At 31.6% G+C, this 21,821-nt stretch overlaps 3 protein-coding genes across 9 annotated transcripts; all 3 read right to left on the bottom strand.

Moving 5' to 3' along the window:
- Window positions 1–1,319: 1,319 nt before the first annotated feature.
- ROT4 (DVL family protein) lies at window positions 1,320–2,813 on the bottom strand. 4 transcript variants are annotated; one of them, XM_085665197.1, is made up of 3 exons: window positions 2,279–2,813; window positions 1,711–1,763; window positions 1,320–1,560 (listed from the first exon to the last, which is right to left on the bottom strand). In XM_085665197.1, the coding sequence occupies exon 1, from the start codon at window positions 2,545–2,547 to the stop codon at window positions 2,344–2,346; it is 204 nt and encodes a 67-aa protein (XP_085521323.1). In that variant the 5' UTR covers window positions 2,548–2,813; the 3' UTR covers window positions 1,320–1,560; window positions 1,711–1,763; window positions 2,279–2,343. The 4 variants fall into 4 exon arrangements, 2 of the variants coding, with proteins under 2 accessions (XP_085521323.1, XP_027905395.1); XR_014983933.1 differs by having other exon boundaries at window positions 1,320–1,625; window positions 1,711–2,348; XR_014983934.1 differs by having other exon boundaries at window positions 1,320–1,572; window positions 1,711–2,348.
- Window positions 2,814–5,401: 2,588 nt separating this feature from the next.
- On the bottom strand, window positions 5,402–10,818 carry LOC114191898 (RNA polymerase sigma factor sigF, chloroplastic-like). 4 transcript variants are annotated; one of them, XR_003606034.2, is made up of 10 exons: window positions 10,624–10,817; window positions 10,238–10,377; window positions 9,121–9,245; window positions 8,831–9,019; window positions 8,441–8,729; window positions 8,126–8,356; window positions 7,716–7,856; window positions 7,314–7,514; window positions 6,727–6,821; window positions 5,968–6,018 (listed from the first exon to the last, which is right to left on the bottom strand). XR_003606034.2 is itself a non-coding variant. In XM_028081365.2 (10 exons), the coding sequence occupies exons 1-9, from the start codon at window positions 10,667–10,669 to the stop codon at window positions 6,752–6,754; spliced, it is 1,416 nt and encodes a 471-aa protein (XP_027937166.1). In that variant the 5' UTR covers window positions 10,670–10,818; the 3' UTR covers window positions 5,968–6,018; window positions 6,727–6,751. The 4 variants fall into 4 exon arrangements, 3 of the variants coding, with proteins under 3 accessions (XP_027937158.1, XP_027937149.1, XP_027937166.1); XM_028081365.2 differs by having other exon boundaries at window positions 6,727–6,805; window positions 10,624–10,818; XM_028081357.2 differs by lacking the exon at window positions 6,727–6,821 and having other exon boundaries at window positions 5,402–6,018; window positions 8,831–8,998; window positions 10,624–10,812.
- A 1,860-nt stretch (window positions 10,819–12,678) lies between these two features.
- LOC114171481 (Cysteine proteinases superfamily protein) lies at window positions 12,679–17,709 on the bottom strand. Its single transcript, XM_028056487.2, has 11 exons — window positions 17,412–17,709; window positions 16,360–16,775; window positions 16,103–16,257; window positions 15,434–15,507; window positions 15,095–15,149; window positions 14,581–14,655; window positions 14,389–14,462; window positions 14,219–14,267; window positions 13,674–13,758; window positions 13,227–13,283; window positions 12,679–12,984 (listed from the first exon to the last, which is right to left on the bottom strand). The coding sequence occupies exons 2-11, from the start codon at window positions 16,691–16,693 to the stop codon at window positions 12,923–12,925; spliced, it is 1,020 nt and encodes a 339-aa protein (XP_027912288.1). The 5' UTR covers window positions 16,694–16,775; window positions 17,412–17,709; the 3' UTR covers window positions 12,679–12,922.
- Between the last annotated feature and the right edge of the window lie 4,112 nt (window positions 17,710–21,821).

The raw sequence follows: 21,821 nt of genomic DNA, 5'->3' as shown, positions 1-21,821 counted from the left end.
TTATTTTAACTATAGTAAATTATAGCATTTTTGAAGTGCAAAGCATATAAAAATGATCCAGTTTGCTTGTCAAATGATGGAATAAGATGATCCGGAATAATTCGTTGACTTTTGTGTTCAGGGTTAATGATGAAGTTATCTTCATTTTATATACGTTTATAAGAACACCCTATTACATGATTGGATTGCATTAAGATGCTATGAAATGGTTCTATGACTTTCTTTAAGGCTCTAAGGGTCAATTATGAATTATCCATTCTATAATTATGTCAATAGGCTTTACACCATTTCGTGAATTACTCCCACTTTCATATATTTGGAAGGGAAGAAGCAGAAATATCAGCAACAAAAAAAGGATATGGCAAAAAGAACTCAACCACTCATTTCCATACTCTAAAACATAATGAAGAAAAAAGAATGAAATAGATGTAGAAAATTATGGATGTGTGTGAAGAGAGGAAAAAGAGTGGGTGGAGAGGTGGGACCTGAGGGACGTAAAAGAAGAGAGGCCCACAGTGCAGGAAAAGAGAAGTGAGGGCGCACGAGGGTCGGGGTCAGAGCGAGGGCCAGAGGAGCACCTTGGCTGCTACCCACAACTCTCTTTTTTCTCTTCTCATTACGATTCTTGCTGTCTCCTCTTATGACCCCACTCCCTTCACTAATCCCCATCCACCCTACTATCCTACCTATTCCTATTCCTACCCCTACTCTGTCACACCATGCACACACCATTTTCTTCTGTCTACTGTGAGAGGAGCCTCAAGTAATTCTTGCTTGGCTTCCGAGGGACCCAACTTCAAAGGTTCTTTTTTTTTTGATATAACACATGTTTGAGTTAGTCCTAGGTAAGGTTAATCATATTCCTCACTAGCTTCACACTGGAGGAGGAGTAGGGGCTCACTCACCCATAAACCTAGCAACAGATTTTTGTGAGAAATTTCAGAGTAGAAAAACAGTTACCCTATCGATATATGAGGGGTGGAACAGAAACTCTCTTTTCGATAAGAGGAAAAGAAAATCGCTAAGCTAATGATTTCAGAAAGCAACCAGACGTAAAGTTTGTTTCATGCTGAGTCACAGTTTCACCTACGTAAAATCGAATTGATATAACTTTGTTGCCGTGACTTCTCCGGCTCTTGTTGTTTTCTGACCCAGCCTTAGTGGTGGTTATTATTCATCACCTACAACACTACTATTACGTAACGAGAAGTTCGTTAATTAATTGAAACTTAGAGTGGTGTCTTAATTAGAGTTTTATTTGTTGCCCGGATCGAAACATTTAACACAGACGACGGTGTGGGATTTGAGGACACAGAATATTATAGAAAAAGTGGAAAGTTAAAAAAGGGAATGGCGATGGAACCGAGGAAAAATAAAATTAAATTGAGGCTTGATCTTGTCTGATGTTCCCTCAGCACGAGGACCATTGTCTGAAAAATTGACTAATCATGCATATCGGATTTTGAAGGTGTGGGTTTCATCATAATTGATGCATAAACAACTCATACTCTTCTAAACTCTTCTGCACTTTTGAACCTTTGCTGAGTCCTGCTAACCACCCTGTATCATCACCTCACAACAATCAAACATTTTTTAACTTCAGTTCTTCTTTTCACATGCAGGGCCTGGTGAATGAAATTAAATCTGGGTAACTCAATTTCTTCCTATTAAATAAATACAACAAATGCATGTATTCCTTCATACACGTACAATGGTTTCACCGCAATGCCAAGTTAGTTTCCAATTAGTATCTTCCGTGAGAACTATGCATCAAAGAAGCAAAAGTTAGGAACAGTGATTAATTACATTGATTTGGTACTCACCTACCACCTGGGATCTCTGATTACATATGGTAAAGTTAGTTCATAAAATCTGGGCAGATGAAATATAAAGACATGGTTCTATGCAAACAAAGATATCATCATCATCATCATCATCAACAACATTAAACTGATTGTTGAATCCAGTCCTGGATCATTACAGCAATCAGTGAAAGCCCTTTTTCCCTCATTTGAAACTGAAAAAGATAGAACAAATTACTCTGAAGGAGAAAGATATAGTGGCTTAAGATTTCCAACATTGTAACATATGTGCAGGTTTGAGAGGCTCTTGACATGTGAAAAAGAAGATCTACTCAATAGTGGTTGCGAGAGTTGAAACAGATCTAATCTCTTTCACATGTTAGATGGAGGTAATTACACAGAATGCAATAATAATAGTAGTAATCCTATTAGAAAAAGTAACAATTTTGCAGTGTGACATAGCAGTAATATAGTACCCTCTTTATGTTACAATGATAGAGAGAAAGGGATGGATGATACTGTGTTGCAGGTCTTGGTATTATTATGTCTCACCACGCTCATGCCAACACAAAAGCATGGCGATGCAGCGGCGAAGAATGTAGAATTTGGCACGCTGCTTCTTGACCAAGTGACTGCACTTTTGGCCAAAAGACTTGCAAGGGTCACAAGCTTGTTGCTGTTGCTGCTGCTGCTGCTGTTGCTGCAGCTGAATATTTTGGCTTGTGTTGCTTTCCTTCACTGCCATGAATGATTTTGTTCTGGCAAGTGGTGTACTGATCCTGATTTGGCACCATAAAGCAGTAAATATGGTGGTGGAAACATGGTGGCTAAGGTTTCCACTAGGTATTTATATAGCACAAGTAGACATCTATTTGGGCAAGATGGGAAGCTAGTAATTCTGGGTCTTCTAGATCAAGTATGGACTGTTACTATTACAAAACCACCAGTTGTCAGAACCATATCAAAATAGAATGGGCCAAGGTTGCTACATATTTTACCTCCTAGGTACTACTCATTTCTCCTCCAATCTCAATGTTTTTATTGTTTTTAGGGAGGGACCTAGAGGGATAAAGTTAGAAGGAACATAAATCAACCACCTGATTTACTTTCATGCATAAGTTTCTAAACATATTTTTTAGGGTTAACTAGGTAGAATATGACGCGAGATTGAAATTCATTTTTATTCAAAACTTTAATATATTTTGATCTCCAAACTTTATAAATATATATATATATATATATATATATATATATATATATATATATATAAATTTTTTATGTGTCAAACGTGTTTTATGTCAGTAAATATTTATCTCATTGACTTTTTAATATCAGTTAAAAAACGTGTTTGACATGTAAAAATATAATTGGATTAAAAGAATTATATCCATTCATTCTTAAAATGAAAATCAAAATGTATCAAAGTTTTAAACATAAATTTTAATTTCGTGTCAAAGTTGAAGACTAAGAATGTGATGTTAATTCGGACTATAATAATAACAATACTAATAATAATATATCCCACATTAGATTTGTGGGATTAAAAGGTAATGTTGGATTGAGTAGTTAGTACTAACACACTTGCCCACCGGGAAGGACACAAGCACTGGTCCAGGCTATGTGTATGCCTCATATATGCAATAAGACAGACAGAGCTAGCGGAAACGACCCATCTATAGTGCCTATGAGGTCCCTAAGGATTGTTTTTTGTTCTTAAAATGTTGTGGGTGTGAGCATAATAGAGCTTATCTTTTCTTCTTGTTTCAATGTTGTTTGGGGAAATTGTGACATGAAATTTCCTTCATCAAGCATACATATGTAATGTCCGGGTCATTGCTCACACTTGCTACATCATGTCTAAGGCCTGCACAACTATTCACATTTTGGCATTTCCAGATTCCTTTCTTTTTCTTCTATTCATTTCTACTCCCACCAGAACATAAAGTGAAAAAAGGGTGCAACTTCGATTTTTTATGATCTTAATTATAGCTTCATTTGGGTCACCGTGTTCCTTTTCGTGCCTGCAGTGTACCCTTAAAATGATATCATAAAGCAAAATTTGAAGGGATCGGTGAAAGTTGACACCTTTGTAGCTATCCTTGGATCAAGAACTTAGAATCCCATTTTCTATTTTTGCTAAGAGATTATGAGAATGGAATTAGACAATAAAGTTAGATGGGGTTTGGTTTTATTTCGTGACGTTAACATTTAATTAAACAGAGGTCCACTTCACGGGACCTATCCTGTGTTAAGCCTGTCTTTGATAACTTTTTTGTGTTCAAGATACCTTTTTCTATGTGAGGTCTTTATCTAACGTAATCTAACTCAATTAAACTTTATGATCACCGTCATTCTTTGTAAAAGATTCATACGTTTCCATTTTAAGGATGTAACATAAGTGCTAGTTCTGGAGAAAGATACAAGAAAATCAACCAAGTAGTGCTGTTTGCAAAGCCACCAGTTCATTTCCTTCCACATGTATCATTTTGTCGTTTAAGTGTCTCTAATGTGTCACTCACATGTCGTATACCATATCAAATTAATTGGTTTGTTTTGAAAAGGAAGAAATATCTCGTAGTTTTCAATAAATGTGTGTGGTTCTGATTAATTCAAGTACATATGTCAATGACTCAAAATCAGTCTTATTAAAATCAACTTTTTCAGGCTCTAAATCAATCAGGCCCTTCATAATTAATTCGTGTTGTCTGCATGTGCTTATATCATTTCTCGGTTACTGGCAAATTACTTTTATAGAAATTTTTTTTTTCTTTTTCTGAAGCTTGTTTCTCTAATGACAAATTTAAACCTAAAATCTCTCATATAAACTACCTAGCCCCACCAGAAGAAGTGGCGTGTAAAAATCCGGTTAGTTTAATGTTTTTTTAAGTGTGTTTAGGTAGAAACGTAAACGAATCTAGCAGTAAAACTTATGAACCCTACCATGTATATTTGTATAGGTTCAGTTGAAAAGATCTGCAGCCACATGTGGCTTTTTCTAATAAAATTTGAAAAAGCAAACTTTAGTGGTACCAAAAGGCATTGGGTTTTTAGAGCACTTATTCTTTTGAACAAATAAATTAATTTATTCCCAGGAGAGGATTTTGTTCATAATTAACATTTTGAGTCAATTTATTTTTTTATTATGTAACTCCTATCATGCTTACAAGTCATTAGGATATACTTGAACAAATTTCTGTACAAAAACTTCTAAGAAAAAAAAAAAAAATAGAACGAACTTTTGTATAACTTATTATTATCATTTTTGTTATGTTCAATTTTTTTAAAAATTAATTTAAAAAACTTCTATAAATCAACGTGCATATAAAAAAAATTTAATTATGAAAAAGTTAATTCGAATTATTTTTTATATACTTTCTTTTCTTTTAAAATCCTTTACAAAAAAATTGTTTAAGTAGTCTCTTAACCATTTTGATTTGTATAAATGAATTTAGAGACAAATATGCCAATTATCTAAATTGCATGTTAACTTATTTTTCTCATTTCATATTGAAATGTTTAATATGCTACAACTTATAGTGGTCATTATTTATAGTGGTCATTATGAGCTCCCTCTCCTGTGTAAAAAAGATACAGCTTAGTTCGTTCCAGTGCAATATAGATATATCTCTTCATTTATAAGCAAATAGAAAAATCCCATGTGATTCTACCTATATATTACAGCAGTTTAAATCAAAATATGTTTTTCTTTTCGTTGGCATTGATTTGGCTTCTCAATTTTTACAAACTGCACAAGCTTTTTTAGTTCTTCAATTGTCTTCATCCCCAAAAAGGTACCCGGTTCATCCTCAATTACCATGGTGTCAGTTTTCTCTTCAAAAAGCTTGATCTAGTCATTGCTTTTGCACTTGGCCAGAAAAAAATGTCATAGAGAAATAAGATGAACTGCATAATCTTGGTGTCTACTTATCTATATAAGCAAGTCACTGTATGCGTCGAGTCCTTGACTTTCAAGACACTCCTTGAGCTTGGACAATGCTCGGCTCTCCAACTGTCGGACCCTTTCCTTGGTCAAACCAAATACCTTGCCTATATCTTGCAATGTTTTTTCCTTGCCATCTTCAATACCAAATCTTAGCCTGATTATGCTCTTTTCTTTAGGGCTTAAGATATTTAAGAGGTTGTGCACATGCCTTCTCATTAGCTGTTTTGAAACACACACATCTGGGATCTCAATTGCTGAGTCTGCGGTAATCTCCTGCAATCGTAATAAAATTGGGATCAGTAACGGAAGAGGGTCTATTCTGACCCTACCTAATCCTCCAACATTAGAAGACCAACTTAACAGAAATTTACACCAAAAGCAGAATGACAAATATTAATTCAAAGCGGGGAGGGATTGCTGGACACTAGCACACAAGCTCAAATCAAATATAGGGAACACATGAAAAAGATTATGAAATATTCCCAACCAAGGCCAAAAATGACAAGCCACTTCAATCAATACAAGGGAATTTTAGACTGTCAGTGGACTCTTATGGTCAACAAATCCATATATAGTGGGGATTAACTTTAATATGGAACCAGATAGAGTTTACTGACCAATAGTCCAGTTATTACTTCCAACGTATTCACTTCATTCCTAAAATATACGACAGTTTTTTAGATTTTTGTCCCTTTCAGCAAATCTTATTTCACATTGTCGTTTACTTTAATTAATTTTTTGGTTAAAATATTCTCACTATTTTAGTCAATAAATAATAATGCCATTGTCTCTTTCTCTGTCCTATGAAATATCAGAGAATTAAGAGTTTTGTCTTGAAAATTAAAACTTCACTACTATTATTCTCTATCCATACATTAATTATTGAAGGGTAATTTGAAAAAAATTACAATTACAAACAAATTTAATGTTACTAACTAAATTAACCAACTTTTTTAATATATGTTAATCACTTAAAAGTACCTTATATTTGCGGACGCATGGGTATTTAGTCGGGGACGATCGTGGTCTCTTGAATGTCTTGTTCTGTCCGAGGATCAACCTCAAAACAAACCAAACTTCACAGTTCACGATAAAAAACCGTAATTCATTGGTATTCCAAATTCTACTAGTAAGTATATAATGCACATATGGCATTAATGAAAACATATTTAAAATTATGAATGAGGTCAATTAAATTATTGTTGGAGTGAGACCTACGATTTTCTTAGCGCCACAATAAACCCTTTACCTGATGCTGCTTAGTCATTTCCATCCACACTCAACAGAACGCAATAACTATGCAAATTTGAAATTGTGCACGCAATCAATTGCATTTTCATTTTTTTAATTTTCTTTGCAGTTTGATTTCTGCTCGTTTGTTTATACAGTTATCAATACAGGCAAAATACTAGATACTTTGCCAATGTAAAATGAGAAGCTCAATAATAAGCATCAGCAGTTCTAAGAAATCATTATAAGAATATAGAACTTTTATTTTCCCTTTTTATAAATTTTAGATCTAATAAATCATATCACAGGAGAAAAACAAATTTACTTAAAGGCCTTACCTGGAAAGTTGTCTCTTGGTCCGCCCACACAGTTTGCTGCATGGAAATTGGATGTCTTGAAGCAAATAGTAAAGTTTCCAACTTGTCTATTGTAATTCCCACCCTTCTTGCTAATTCTTCTTTGGATGGGTGAATGTTTCCCTCCTGAATGAATGATTTCTTTGCTTCTATGACCTTGCCCAAAAGTCTATATAAATTCTCCTGATCAAACAATCATTCCATGTTGTGTAAATAGAATTGTTGCTTGTTATACAGATGATATATTATAAAAAAGTTAATGCAGAAGTAACAGTATTTTGTTATTAATCAACATGCAACAATTTCAATAATAACAACACTGCAGAAGGAGTTAGGTTAAATTTGGCTAACTAGATTATAAAGAAATATACAAATTGTTTTTACCGGTATACGGATAGTCCTGGAATGCAGAAATATTGCCTTCCTTATCGAATGCCTTATCCACCAGTATGCGTAAGTACCAAATCGGCAACCAGCTCCTGGTTTAAATTTGTCAATGCTCTTCATAAGACCCGTACTTCCCTCCTATAATGTCACCAGGAAAGGAATGTCAAGATGTACTGGCTAATTATGTATTAAGGTAATGATTGCAACATTTTTCAAAAGAAATAAAAAATATCCTTTAGCCAAATCAATTTTTGCCAAATATTTATCTTACGGTTTTTCTGTTCAACATAATGTGAAGCCATACATGGAAAACTCAGTATTAAGAATTAACAATAACTATGCAACAGTCAAGACATAAAAACTTTGATAGTGGGGAATGGTGACTTTTAATTCCTTGGAGGCTATACCTGTAATAAGTCCTGAAGGCTGAGACCACGTCCCTGATAATGTTTAGCAATGTGAACTACCATGCGCATATTGGCATGAAACAGCTTTTCTTTGCTTCTCTTAACACAATGAAGCTGTGTCTGCAGGGCACAACAACTAAGGCCCAAGACATCAGCCCATTCAGCTAAAGTTGGTTCCCGTCTTAACTGAGATTGAAGCCTGATCTTTACTTCTTCCAATCTTGAGAAATCCTGTTATACATTCCATGTTATGGCAAAAGAACCTTCATAGAACATACCGCACTTTTAAGAAGGATATAGAGTTTCGAGTGACACCTGAAGCTGAGTAATCAATTCAGACTCTTCTTCACGGGTCAAAAGTTGCCTTGATTCAGGACCCGACAAGAACATGCGCAGGGGGTCATTTTGATCAAATCCTTCATTTAATTTCTTTTCTAAACGTAACTTTCTCTGTACATAAGATTTTCTGTCAAGGTAACTTTCTTCATCAAGGAGTATTGACTTTGATGCTTTTCTCTGTTTAGATCGTCTTTCTATAATCCGTGTTGACCTCACAATTTTATTCCTTTTCGGTGAAGAGTCAACCAAACTTGTGGAGGCCAAACTGAATGACATACTTTAGCCATTATTCTTAAAATCAAATTATCCTATAAACAGAATAAACAAATTGATGATGTCAAAGACAACGAGAAAGATAGAACTAACCCAAAAGAAAGTGGATCATCATCATCATCAACTTCAACTGATGAAGCTGCTTGCTTTGAGGCTGACAAAGCTTGCTGAGCAAGAGAAACCGCATTACTTGGCAGACCATCTGCAGGCCTCTCTGAGTCGTTATCCACAGGCTGAAGAGTCAAAGAAGCAGCAAGTTCCCTAGTAGGATAACAAGTCAGTCTGCAATAGGTACACGCACCCTTTAAGAAGACCGGAGACGCAAAAACTTATCAATTACAACAGATGAAGTTAACATGAGGTTGCAATTCAATTTATCTTACAAGTTCTGTAAATGAGACCGGAGATGCAACTGGTGAACAAAATCATGCACCAACTGATCAGGATTTCCTGTGTTGCATTTCTCTTGAACTGAGGACATATCCATCTGCCTTGTATTTAACGTTGCCTTCAGTAAAAGCAAAGGGGTAATGAATTAATTATTAACATGAACAAAAAAAGGGATCATCACATCGAACAACATTAAAAGTCACTCTAAGAAAACAAGTAAAGACTATGAAGCACATAAATGATACTTGTATAAGATATGACACATCCATTAAGATGATATGATAATTCCAAAAATATACAGATTTTGATGTGTAAGATACATGTATTTGCACAAAAATTCATAAAACATAATAAATATATAATAGCAATCCCACAAATCCAAATTAAGAACATAACATACTGGTTGGACTATATTGAAAACAAAATAAAACTTATTGTCGGAGATTTCATGTCAACTAGTAATATATAGGTGTGCAAATCTCTTCCTAAAAGTCACTTTTCTGTGGTTAAGTTAAGTTTGAAATTACTTTCAAAGAATTATAAGTCATAAATCAATTCCTATTGCTTACAAATAGAAATAGTATGATTTGTTGAGATCATCCATAAAGAGAAAGCTTTTATAAGGGGCAATGCTTCAATGTGTCTATAGTATAAATGCTTATATGTCTTATAAGTAGCTATATGAGATCTTCCTAACTTCTTTTAAGGCTTGGATACTTCAGGAATCGATAATATATCCAACAATATTGATATTAGATAAATACGAACATGGATGTCTAAAGCATATAAAGTGTTAGCATTTTATAAGACACTCTTATTATTAATTTGTTTATATAAAATTCTCTGGAAGAATCTTTAGGAGAAGAAAATAAAGAAAAAATGCAAAAAGAATCTCAAGCTAAAATTCATTTATACATACGCCAATCTTTAAAATTCTTTAATATTAATTCTCTAAAGAGTTGATTTTTTAACTTCTACACCACTAGTTTATTTTAGCTTATAGAGAATTTTTTTTCTTTCATTTCTTTATTTTCTTATTTTCTTCTATACACTATAAACAAGCCCAAGAATGAAGAAATTGGTATATAAAAAAGAAAAAAAAAATTGAACCTCCTTATTATACGCGTGCAGTAAGGGCCTATACTCCTCACGCTGTTCTTGTAAAAGAACAGAGGTAGGAAAATGCCGAGCTGTAGAACTAGAGGACCAGGATGCAACTGCTGGAGCAGCTTGTTCATGAAGCATCATAACTGCACACAGTTTTCAACTCAATGAAATTCCACAAGACCGTAGAACGAGAAAATTACTTAGCAGGCATAATACCCCTAAAACCCTCAATTTAAACTATCTCAATAAACAGCTTGCGGGGGAATAATTTGAAAAACAGAGGCATTTGTGAATTGAATATCTTAGGGAAACAAAATCTTTCACTTTACAATTATGATATGTAAAATTGAAATAGAATAAAATGAATGGAGCAGTTGAAACAAGGTTACCGGAAGACGAAGAAGATGAAGGAAACGGTGGAGAGGAAGAGAACATGGTCTTAGACACACTCAATTACTTTCTTCTCTGTGTCTCCAATTTCCAGTTTCTATGGAGGGATTGCAATTGCAGTAGATAATGTTGACATAATTAAAATATCTCTGAGAGAGAAAAAAAAAAAAAAAGTATGAAGCTTAAGGCCTTTTTTATTTTCTAGTTTTCTGTTTATGTCATGAAGTGTAACCTATTGCTACTGCTACTATTCCTCACCTCAAGTTTCGGTCTGGGCAATAATTTTTTTTTCTTAAAAAGAATAAAAAAGACACCCACAGTTACGGCCTTCCCGAAGCCCAATTTTTATTCTTGAAGGGTTTTTACTTCATGCACCTCCCCAATATTTTTGCTCACCTCAAATTTTTAAAATAATTATTTTAGTCTGAGATGACATTTTTCTTATGACTCTTTTATCAACGTGATTTGTGGATTTTAAAAAAATTAATTATAAAATTAAATTAACTCTATAACAAAAATATTAAAAATGGTTGTTAAAATTTAGCGGTTAAAATATTTTTTCTATTTCTTTCATAATGAATGGTAAAGAGTACTTCGGATAGTTCGAAATTGAGTGGAAAAAAAGTCTAATCAATAAATTTTTTCTATAGTTCTATAGAGATTGATTGTTAAAAATATATGAATACTCAACTTTACGAAATAAAACTCAAACAAATTTATGATATATATCACATTATGTTTTTGTCGGATTATATTATTAAATAAATAACTCTCTACATTTCTATAGTATGATTGTTTAAACTTTTTAAACAAGTTCAAAAATATTTTATTTAATGTACATTATTGCTCTTATTTACAAGTTCAAACTTATTTAAATTCTTTCATTCATGTATTGTAACCGTTCCTTGTTATTAATATTTCATTTCACTAATTTTTACCACCAACAATACTCAAATATATAACAAGCTCGTTTTATGGGCTAATAAGCTTTTTGAAATGCATATTAATTATCAGTTCTTTTATTAGTCCTTAATGTAAAATCATTTCTGCGTGTGTTCTAATGAATAATTTCATTATCTCACTTCCAATAGAAAATTTAACTAATCTATCTTAGTTTCGTGTAAATGAAATTTTCATAAACATTTAGAAGTTAAAAAAATTGCACTTATCTCATAAATTAATATAAGCTTAAATTTCAAATTTCTCATAAATTTTATTATTTTTAACTGTGTTCTTATCAAATTTTCTTATATTAAATACTCAAAATATTTATATTATATTTGTTTAATTTTTCTTTTAACTGTTTAATGCGTCTCTTATCTTATCTTCATAACAAATATAAAGTTCTATAATTAATCTAAAATGAATATTGCAGTAAATGTAAAACATCATATAATTTTTATTGCTCCAATTAAAAACGTGATATATAATAAAATGATCATGTTTTCGTATGACTTCCACATCCACCTACAACGATTAAGAGATTATCTCCATCACCACCATTTATTCAACACATTTTCAATTAAAATAATTAAAATTACTTAAAATATCACTTTATATTAATCACATAACCCACTTAAAAAATTAATCGATAAAAATTCAATTAAAAAACAAAAATTTTTTTAGTACGCAATAAAGATTGTTAAAAATATTAAAATTTATCATAATTAATTAAGCCGTTAATTTATACATCTCTAACTTTCGAAGAAATTAAGCAATATAACTTATAGATAAATGAATTGTATAAGCTTATTTTAGCCTTTTTAAGCAGGTCGATACATTTTATATTAATTTATTTTCTAAGTGTTTATGAAATATAGTCTCAAACTATCCATTCAAGAATAGGAAGATGTTCACCTTTCAACTCTTGATCACTAAGAATGTCTATAAACATGTCTAATATTGGATAGAAGAATTATTATCCCAAGCTTTTATAACTTGCTTTTAAAATGATTTTTTTAACATAATTAACATATTTCAAAATCAACTTACTCACACTTTCCCAAGGCTAATCAAGATGGAAACACTTGTATAAAGCAACCATTCATCGTATCTACTTTAAAGTATAATCATTTTTATGTATAAAGTTTAGTTTCTTGGCCAAAGCATCCAAAATGTCACTGGAATGCAACTGTGTGAAGTGAGCAGACCCAAATTTATGATTATAATTAATAGAAGAGGTAAATGAAATTAATTATAAAAAATAAGCAGCTAAAATATGGAGATATAAATTCATTCCTGGAGAAGGAAAATTGTACAGGTTCAAAATGGTGTGTGCTCACTGGCTCAGCTAAGACTCTAATGCTTGCTGCCAAAGCTCCACCACCTTTTCTTCTTTCTAGATTCATTTGATGGTATATCTGGATCACCATGGAAAAACATACACAGGATTAGCCAAAAAATAATAACCAAACTTTTTGACAAATAAATAAACATGTCATCAATAATATATACATATATCCAACCTTAAATTTTATTAAGGTAGTCAGAGTAAATTTTTTCAAACACAAAGAAGCTTCAAGAGAATCTATTCGAACAAACTCCAATCAAGTGTTCAAATAATTTCGGAGCTTGTTTGAGAAATGCAAAATATGAAAAATACCTCCTTGGGGATAAATGGAGTTGTAGTGCACCTCTGCCCAGAAACTCAGGAAAATCACTGCAACAAAACAGACAAATTAGCCAAGTTGTTCATATGATGAAAAATGCAAAAACTACTAATGGCACACGACAAAAAATAATTATCACAATTTGTGAGTATGACAAATTATTTGAAACAAATATCTTGAAGATTTCCAATACAATAGAAACAGATGAAGTTATAGAATCTTGGTAAAAGCATGCACAACATTCCCTTGAAAGGGAAAAAAGGATGAAGTTAAATTATGATCAAGGTTCAGAAAGATTCAAGAAATAATGTGAGGTGAACAAATCAAAGGAAGAAAAAGAAAAGGATTAAAAAGATGAGAGCGAGGAATCAATATTTAGAAAAAAAAAAAAAAAAAAAGTTAAAGGAGAATCCTTTCCCAGACTCTTGAAGAAAACCAACCTCCTTTTGGGTTCTCAAAATGAGGAAGTATCTCTATGCAACAGGTGTCCTTGAAAGAAGTCATCACAAATATTCTTACACCATACTGGAGGAAAAAGAAAGAAGAAAATCAAATACAATAATACAACTAAAAGGACATATAATTTCATAGCCAATTCCAAATATTACTGTAAACTTTGCATTGACAATGTCTACAGAAACAAAATGTAATTTATGGAAAACTAAAAATGGCGAAAAGATTAACAAACTCTACCAGACAATGCCTCAAATGATATATATACACACTCTTAACATTCATCTTTTATTTTTTAAATATTACAAACTCACATTGACAGACTCTATTCATTAAAACCCTATTAATATGAAAGGGTATGACAATTCACACTATAAGAACATCCGACAAATGAATCATTTTATAAGCAGATACAGTAGCTAGGTTGTCCATAACCAAACATTTTGTCTTTGTGCAGAGAATTGAATAATAATCGGACCAGAGAAGTGCGACAGAAAAGTATACATGGAAGAGTAATAGGTTGCAGTCATACCGAATCTGCAGCTGCTTGAAGAGTAACATGATCACCCCATTCGCCACTCCTAGTTCCATTTATGATAAAACCAAGCAAAAGGGTCTGTCAGTTAACAAAACGCAAACTACTCATATATATATATATATATAAAGAGAGAGAGAGAGAGAGAGAGAGAGGGAGATTATTACTTAGACATCTTATCCAAATAATCATCGTACTCCATGGGAACATATCCATCATAAATCTCTGGATTAGATTTAAGCTGGTTAAAAACACAACTAAAGTAAGAATCCGAGAATAATTGCACAAAACCATTAGCAGATATTATAAGCCTGATAGGCATAAAAGAAAAGCGAAACATAATACAGCAAGCAACAAACCTGATTGACAACTTGTCGTCTCACAAACTTGTGGTGATCAGGTGCGTGATACAATTGATCAGACAGTGCTCGGAACTAGAGAGGAATAATCATGAGGAAATTACATGAAAACTATAAAGTACTCTAACTATTGATACAGCAGAAAAATATAAATTATTTTTATGTGATTAGGAAAGTTTTCAAGGTAGGTTGAGCAAGTAGTTACGTGTAGCTCATCCAATGTAAGAGCATAACTGTATTGGGCTTTGGCTGCTCAAAATCTGAGGCTTTGTGTTTGTGGATACTAGGTTAGAAATGAAATATGAGGATGGTGAACAATAGAAGACCCAGAAACCTCCAACAAATGACTTCAGAAATGGAAAACTAACCCGTTTGAAAACTGATATTCAGTATAATGTCGTAATCATATTAAAATAATAGATATTTCTCAATAATTACATTCTAAAACAAATGAAATCTACTCTAGCCAATGGATTTTCAGAACATTAGAATCGAATAAATATGAGTGACACACCTGACAATTACCGTCGCCTTGTACTTTGTTCTCCGCAAAGTCATATAACTGCAATCTGTTTGAAATTTTGACAGCTTAGTTTGGCATGTCAAAAGTACATCAGATAAAAAAAAATGTATGCAACCAATAATATTTTAACCATTAATTTATTTACAAATTCAAAAACAAAACAATTTGAAATGAAGCCCATATGTGACAATAGCTAAAGCTTGAATGACAGAAAAGAAGCAAAAGTGGCACATGACCAAAAAAAAACAACAAAGAAAATAGTGAATACTCAGTTACTGGAGAAAAATTATTCACATTTTAGCAATTATATTAAGTTTTTGTGACTAATACCTATCCAGAAGCCTTTGATGATCTGAAGTTGCTTCGTCAATTGAAGGAATTTCACCATTAATTTTTGGAACATGCTAAACAAGAAAACGAAGGCATTTTAAGCACTGCATTCAAATACAAAAGTCTTACAACTGATCCAAAGAAATGAACTTTCTTAAAATCATACTACAAGTGAAAAGCAGCAGGTTGCCAATGAAGGGACAAAATTCATCATTACAAAGAAAAAGGAAAAATAAAAAAAGTTAAAACTTCTAAAAGTGAGTGCTTGTGAAGCCACATTGTTAGAAAACTAGATAAATTCAGCATCTATTTTGTTCTACTGAATAGACCACTGTATGGTAGATGACTTAACCCAGAAGTTGCTTCACTCATCAATTAGCATGAAAAATAATGCTCTGTAGGACTTAAATATTTCAGACTTTCAACAACCGATAATTTATTATGACTTTCTTACTATAAATACCAATTAATTTGGTAAAATGAAAATGTGGACTAGAAAAAGATCACTATAAGTTGACAAAAGTACAACACAGTGAATTAGCTTCTTGGTACCTAATGAGCATTAAAAGGCATAAATATATATATATATATATATATATATATATATATTTATTGCTTCAATAGCTGATCCAAAAGTGAATCTACAGAAGCAAAGGAGGCTTAACATACGGGAATCGGTATCATTTGACTCAATCTCCTCCCAACTTCATCATCAAGTGGATAATTGTCAGTTAGCTCCAATGAATATTCCTCTGTTTCACAAGGACTAGAACATGAACTAGAGGGTTCTCCATCACCAACTCCTTCTTGAGCATAATCATGATCTGCATGTGCAAAATATTTAATTGAATAAACCAATACCCGGTAAAAAGATAAATAAATCCCAAATATACCAAAGAAAAATAAGTTTACATCTTGAATGATACCTCCCGAACAGTAGTTCATCATTGAAGAGTTATGCCAATCATATGCAGGCTGAGTCTCAGGAACATGGAACTGTTGTTCACCTTGCTGAAAATATCCAGAAGATTCAGCAATCTCTAGCTGTGAAAACTCTTCTTGAAGTGTACGGGCAATGATCTCATCATTCTCTACATGGTTACATTCATTATCATAATGGCTATGGAAGTAGTGTCCATTATAGATGTCTCCAGAATCATGTTGAATTATGTTGCCATAGTATCCAGGACCATAAGCAGGGTCACCATCAAGAAGATTAAGACCCCACTGAAAAACATCTGAATGCTCATACAAAACCATCTCTAAACATTAATCATGACAAGGAGCCAAAAGCCTTTTCTGCTGACAAAGTTGAAATGATTCCAAACCAGAAAGAACCCACCTATACACATAAACTTAGATTAATGCAAATCAATGCAAGTAGTGAAGAAAAGCTAAGCAAATCAATGCAATACCAAGAAAGTATACAATATTCCCCTTGTAAAAAAACCCAACTGAAAGCATTTTCCACGTTAAACTCCAATAGTAATATACAATCCCGCAAGGACAGCTTCCCAGGCATTGGTCAATAAGAAGTTAACTAATTGGAATCGTTCATAAAAGTACTATAAAACTATATATGATAATGACTTTCAACTTTCAACTTTGAACACCACCCAATATTATTAAATCATCAAAGGAAAAAACAGTACACTTTGCTCTCCTTTTCAATTGAACGAATCAAAATGCGCCTCCTTCGAGGATCTTATGCGTCACAAATAAAAAATCACAACACAAAAGTATAAACATTCTTCCATATTCACCATTCATTATTGGGAGATCAAACAACTATTACCCTACACCTCGAGATTACCGCTTACACCAATCTAAAACTAAAGAAACCCAAATATGTTCCACGCTAAGTAATCCAATCCAGTAACATGCAGAGAAGGAAACACTGAAAAATAAAGTGAACTAGAAATTGAAAAGCACAATGGAAGTGGGTGATGAAAAAGAAGAGAGATAAGAAGTTCCCCACCTTCGATTCAGCGCCAACTGAATTGAGAAAGCGCAGAGAAGAGAAGAAGGAAAAAAGGGGTTGTTGAGGTGAAATCACTGTTCACATAGGGAAGGTACAATCGTAATAGATGACGACGATGGATGCATTGAATTGAATGAATATTTATGATACGAAGAGGGAAATATATATTGAAATTAATTAAATAAAAAAAAGGCGCACTCCAATTCACGCTGACGCGCTTATATACGGTTCGCCACGCCGTTAAAGGTCGAACACGTTCGTTTATTACTTATGTTGTGTTTAATTGTACTACTGTTTCTATTTTTGTGTATTGATCACACCCATGATCCTCGATCCTGGAAATCTCCGAACGGTGATGCTCTTCGTGTGTCGGGGATCTTGGGGAAATTTCTGTACTAATGACCGTTGATTAAGGGGTGGGGCTGGGTGTGGATCGAATCTGAGACTGTAGAAAGAAAAGGACGGTTCAGATCTGTTGCTCTGTGAAAAAGACAGAGAATCAACGTCTCTGATTGGTGCAGTATTCTCAGAAATTTGTTTTCAAATAAATAGACTTTTCATTTTCTTTTACCTTTCTCTCCCTTCTTTTCTGAAATTCAGTCTTCCATTTGGATGCCGAAGATCTAGCACACTACTTTCAAACTTTTGTATACCTATTGTTCGTAAAACGTAATCCGGAAAAAGAAAGTGAAAAGATTTTATTCATAATATAATTAAATACAATATATATTTTTTATTTTGAAGATAAATAATTTATAGTATCTTTAGCAATTATTTGGAAGAAAAGAAAAACAAGAATTCAGAAAGAGTTGCTTTCCCTTGAAGCTTTTAAGCAAATAAAATTATTTTCTTAGAAAAATCATTTGAAAATGAGGACCCAACAGCAGAAATTCAGTACGAGATGACGCACTCATGTTTTATTGCAATATATAGTTTTATTTTAGTTTCTGTGTACTAAAATTGTACCCATGAATTTTCTTTTTTACCAAAATAAAACTAAATGGTTAAGACCAGGAATATAAATGGAGGGGGTAGTATATAATTATATAATTATTGGTTTTTTTATTTTATGTGATTGATAAATCCGTTTTGTATTCATATTTGTACGGGTACGAAATAAGATGCAAATATCTAATTTAAATAGTATTTGTTAACTGTTTATAAAAAAATAGAAATTTATTAAAATCAATTAATGAAAAAATCATTCAAAATGAATGAGTTAATATTTTAATCATGTGATTTTTTATTTTTATTTTTTAATTTAAATTAAAGTATAACGGATACGAATATTCACATATACAAATACTATGTATATATATCCCGTCTGTGATATCAATTTGATTGACATTGTATCCTATCCTATTATAGTTAAGTAAAAGAAACTTTTGGTTAATAATGTTAATGAATCAGAATTGTAGAGAATTTTAGAAGTTTGGCTTAATCATGTCTTTAATTACTTATCATAATTTTTATTAATTTAATTTTGTTCCTTTACAGTTTTTTCTTACTTTATCTGCATTATATAATTTGAGTCTATTTCATCAACTATCTTACAACAACAACAAAAAATCATAAATATTTATGGTGGTCACGTAGAAAATATTAGTTACTACAATTTAACTATTGCAATTACTAACTTCATGGAATTATATAAAACGTTGGAGATGGAAATGAGAAGTTACTACTTTTTGTTCATTTCTTTAATATTTATGCTGTTATTCAATTTTATATGTGACTTTCTAACTTACAAGTAATATTTTCTTTCTCTTAACTTCAAGCAGTTTGAAAAATGGTTTCCTATGAAAGAAACTTTTGTTTTTATCTTAAGGTCTGAGTTGGCAAGCGGAATACCATGCAACAAGGAACATCAAATTAATTTCAATACATTTCTTGTAAGCTTTTGGTCTTTGTTAAGCTTAAATAATAATAAAAAAAGCATATTAAATATTTTATGTAAGAAACAAAAATCTAACACAATTATTAATAGTTAGATATTTAAACATATTATTCTCGTACATTCGATTTTTAGACGTATAAAAGCAAAAACCTTTTCAAGAAAAACAAAACTCATTTTCGACAATTTCTAGATTTGAAAAATCAATCTCTTCGATATTAATTGTTTATATTTTGTAGAAATTTGCTTATAAATATTTGGTGTGACTTTACAAAACTCAAAAAATAATTAACAGGAAATTCAAATTTTTATTAAAAAAACTTACAAAATATTAAATATTATAGCATTCAATAAATATTTTTTTAGTAAAAATAATGTTATTTTATTTATGGTCCAGACGAAAGGTTTAAAATCCAATAAATCAGAATACTCAAAATATGTTGTCTCACTTATCTTTTATGTCTACTTTTACGATTTTTGAAATTTTTTGTTCATGTTCATCAAATTTTCCTATTTAATTTATGTCTTTTGTCATGTTTTTAACTATGACCTTTCTAACAGTTACTTAAATTATTAACTTTGAACTCTTTGTACTCATATCCTATCCTATAAATTCTATTAATCTAACAATTATATTACCTTTAGTTGTTACAATTGATCAATCTAAGACGTGATTGACTTTGAGTCTATCACTAAATTTATTTGAACTAAGTAAAAGTGTTTGATAATTTAATCTATTTGTGAGTTTTGTAGCCCTTATATCTTATTTCCTCGTGGGATTGTAAACGATTGATTTCAATCTTATCCGACTACTTTTTTTTTTTCTAAATCTATATATAAAAAATCAACCAAAAAAAACGACAAATCGTAAATGTCAAGACCTAACCCTAAAATATTTGGGGTTTAAAATATTTAATCAAAGTAAAATAGTTAATAAGATTTGGTAAAGAAAATTGAATAAATTTTATTTATTTTATAGTATTATGATATTTAGTTCATTTATATAACATTGTCAAGGTTAATAATTAGATATGATATATCGGTTGTTTTAAAACTTGAAACTATTATTACGGTTTTATCTTTAAAAACTATTTTGGAGAGTTAAAATAATAAGGTACAATATAAATTGTCCTTAACTGGCGAGACTATTTAATGGATTGAAACATGCAAAACGGTTAAATATTTGTGGAGCATGAAAGTTTTATTTTGTATTTTACATTATTATTCGAGGATTTTAACCGATAAAATTGAAGAGTTAAAATAATATACTCAAATTAAACCTAATATTGTTTAAATTTTATACAAAATTTCTAAATTTAGGTAGTTTGAGCTAATTTATCTTGCTGCACCACTTTTACTTGAACATCTGCACACTCCTTAATAGTTAATAAAACTAACTTTTAACTCTATTTAAAAAAAAAAAGTTTGAAAATAATGGATCTATCTAGAGATGTCAACGAGGCTGGTAGGGTACGGGTACTAGCTCCCTCGTACCTTACCTACTGGATAAATATATGTCCCGTTAGATATCCGTTATACGGGTACCCGTCTATTTTTTTCATATTCGCGGGTATCCACGGATATTCGTGGGTATTTACAAAATTATTTAAAAAATAAATATTTAATCACAAATTCAAATAAAATAAAATAAAATATATTACTGTCCTAAATTTTAAATAAAGTTCAAATAAACTCAAGTCCATACAAGTCCAGACAATTATAAAAATAAATAATAAAATGACGTTCAATACTATGGAGATTCTTTAATTAGTACTTTGATCAATAAACTCATTTTCTTCAATTGATTCATGAAAAATAATCAAATAATAAACCTTAACTGTCACGAGTCAAGTATTCTTATTTTGATTCCATCATTTGACAACAAGCATATCATAAACGTCACTATCTATATAGGGTTTAATGTATATGCCCAGTCATGATTTATATAGAGTTTGATGTATATGCCTAATTTCAAAGAAGGGAAAGAGAAGAATGTCAAGAGATGTACTTGGAAGAAGACAATGTACTAATACTTAAAACGGGAAGAATGAAGACAAAAGACAAGATGTGCAATTTAAAAGAAATTAGGTTAAAATATTTTTTACTAATATATATATATATACATATATATATATATATATGTATATATATATATATACACATATATATATATACATATATATATATATGTATATATATATGTATATATATATAAGGGTATTTTTGTGAATTAAATTTTAGCGGGTATGAGTATCCACGAGTAGGGATACTATGATATCCGTACCTGCGGATAACATGTATCCATTTTTAATATTTATTTCCTATCCATTACGAATTTTATCCAAAGGTACCTGTGCCCGTGGATACGAATATTTTTTACATCCCTAGTTCTATCCCATTCGCCTCTATGTCACACAGAGCATATGGTGTAATTTGATTATACGTTATAGTTGTAATAGCCAAATATTTGTTGTTTCTCCTCGTGTCGCTCTCAATCTCATATGTTTTTTCCT

Source organism: Vigna unguiculata, chromosome 1 (genome assembly GCF_037176805.1).
Source record: "Vigna unguiculata cultivar grain cowpea cultivar isolate G323 ecotype 2 chromosome 1, ASM3717680v1, whole genome shotgun sequence".
NCBI classification, from domain to species: domain Eukaryota; kingdom Viridiplantae; phylum Streptophyta; class Magnoliopsida; order Fabales; family Fabaceae; genus Vigna; species Vigna unguiculata.
Note: the sequence above shows the minus strand (reverse complement) of the source record. Positions and strands in the feature narration are given on the sequence as shown.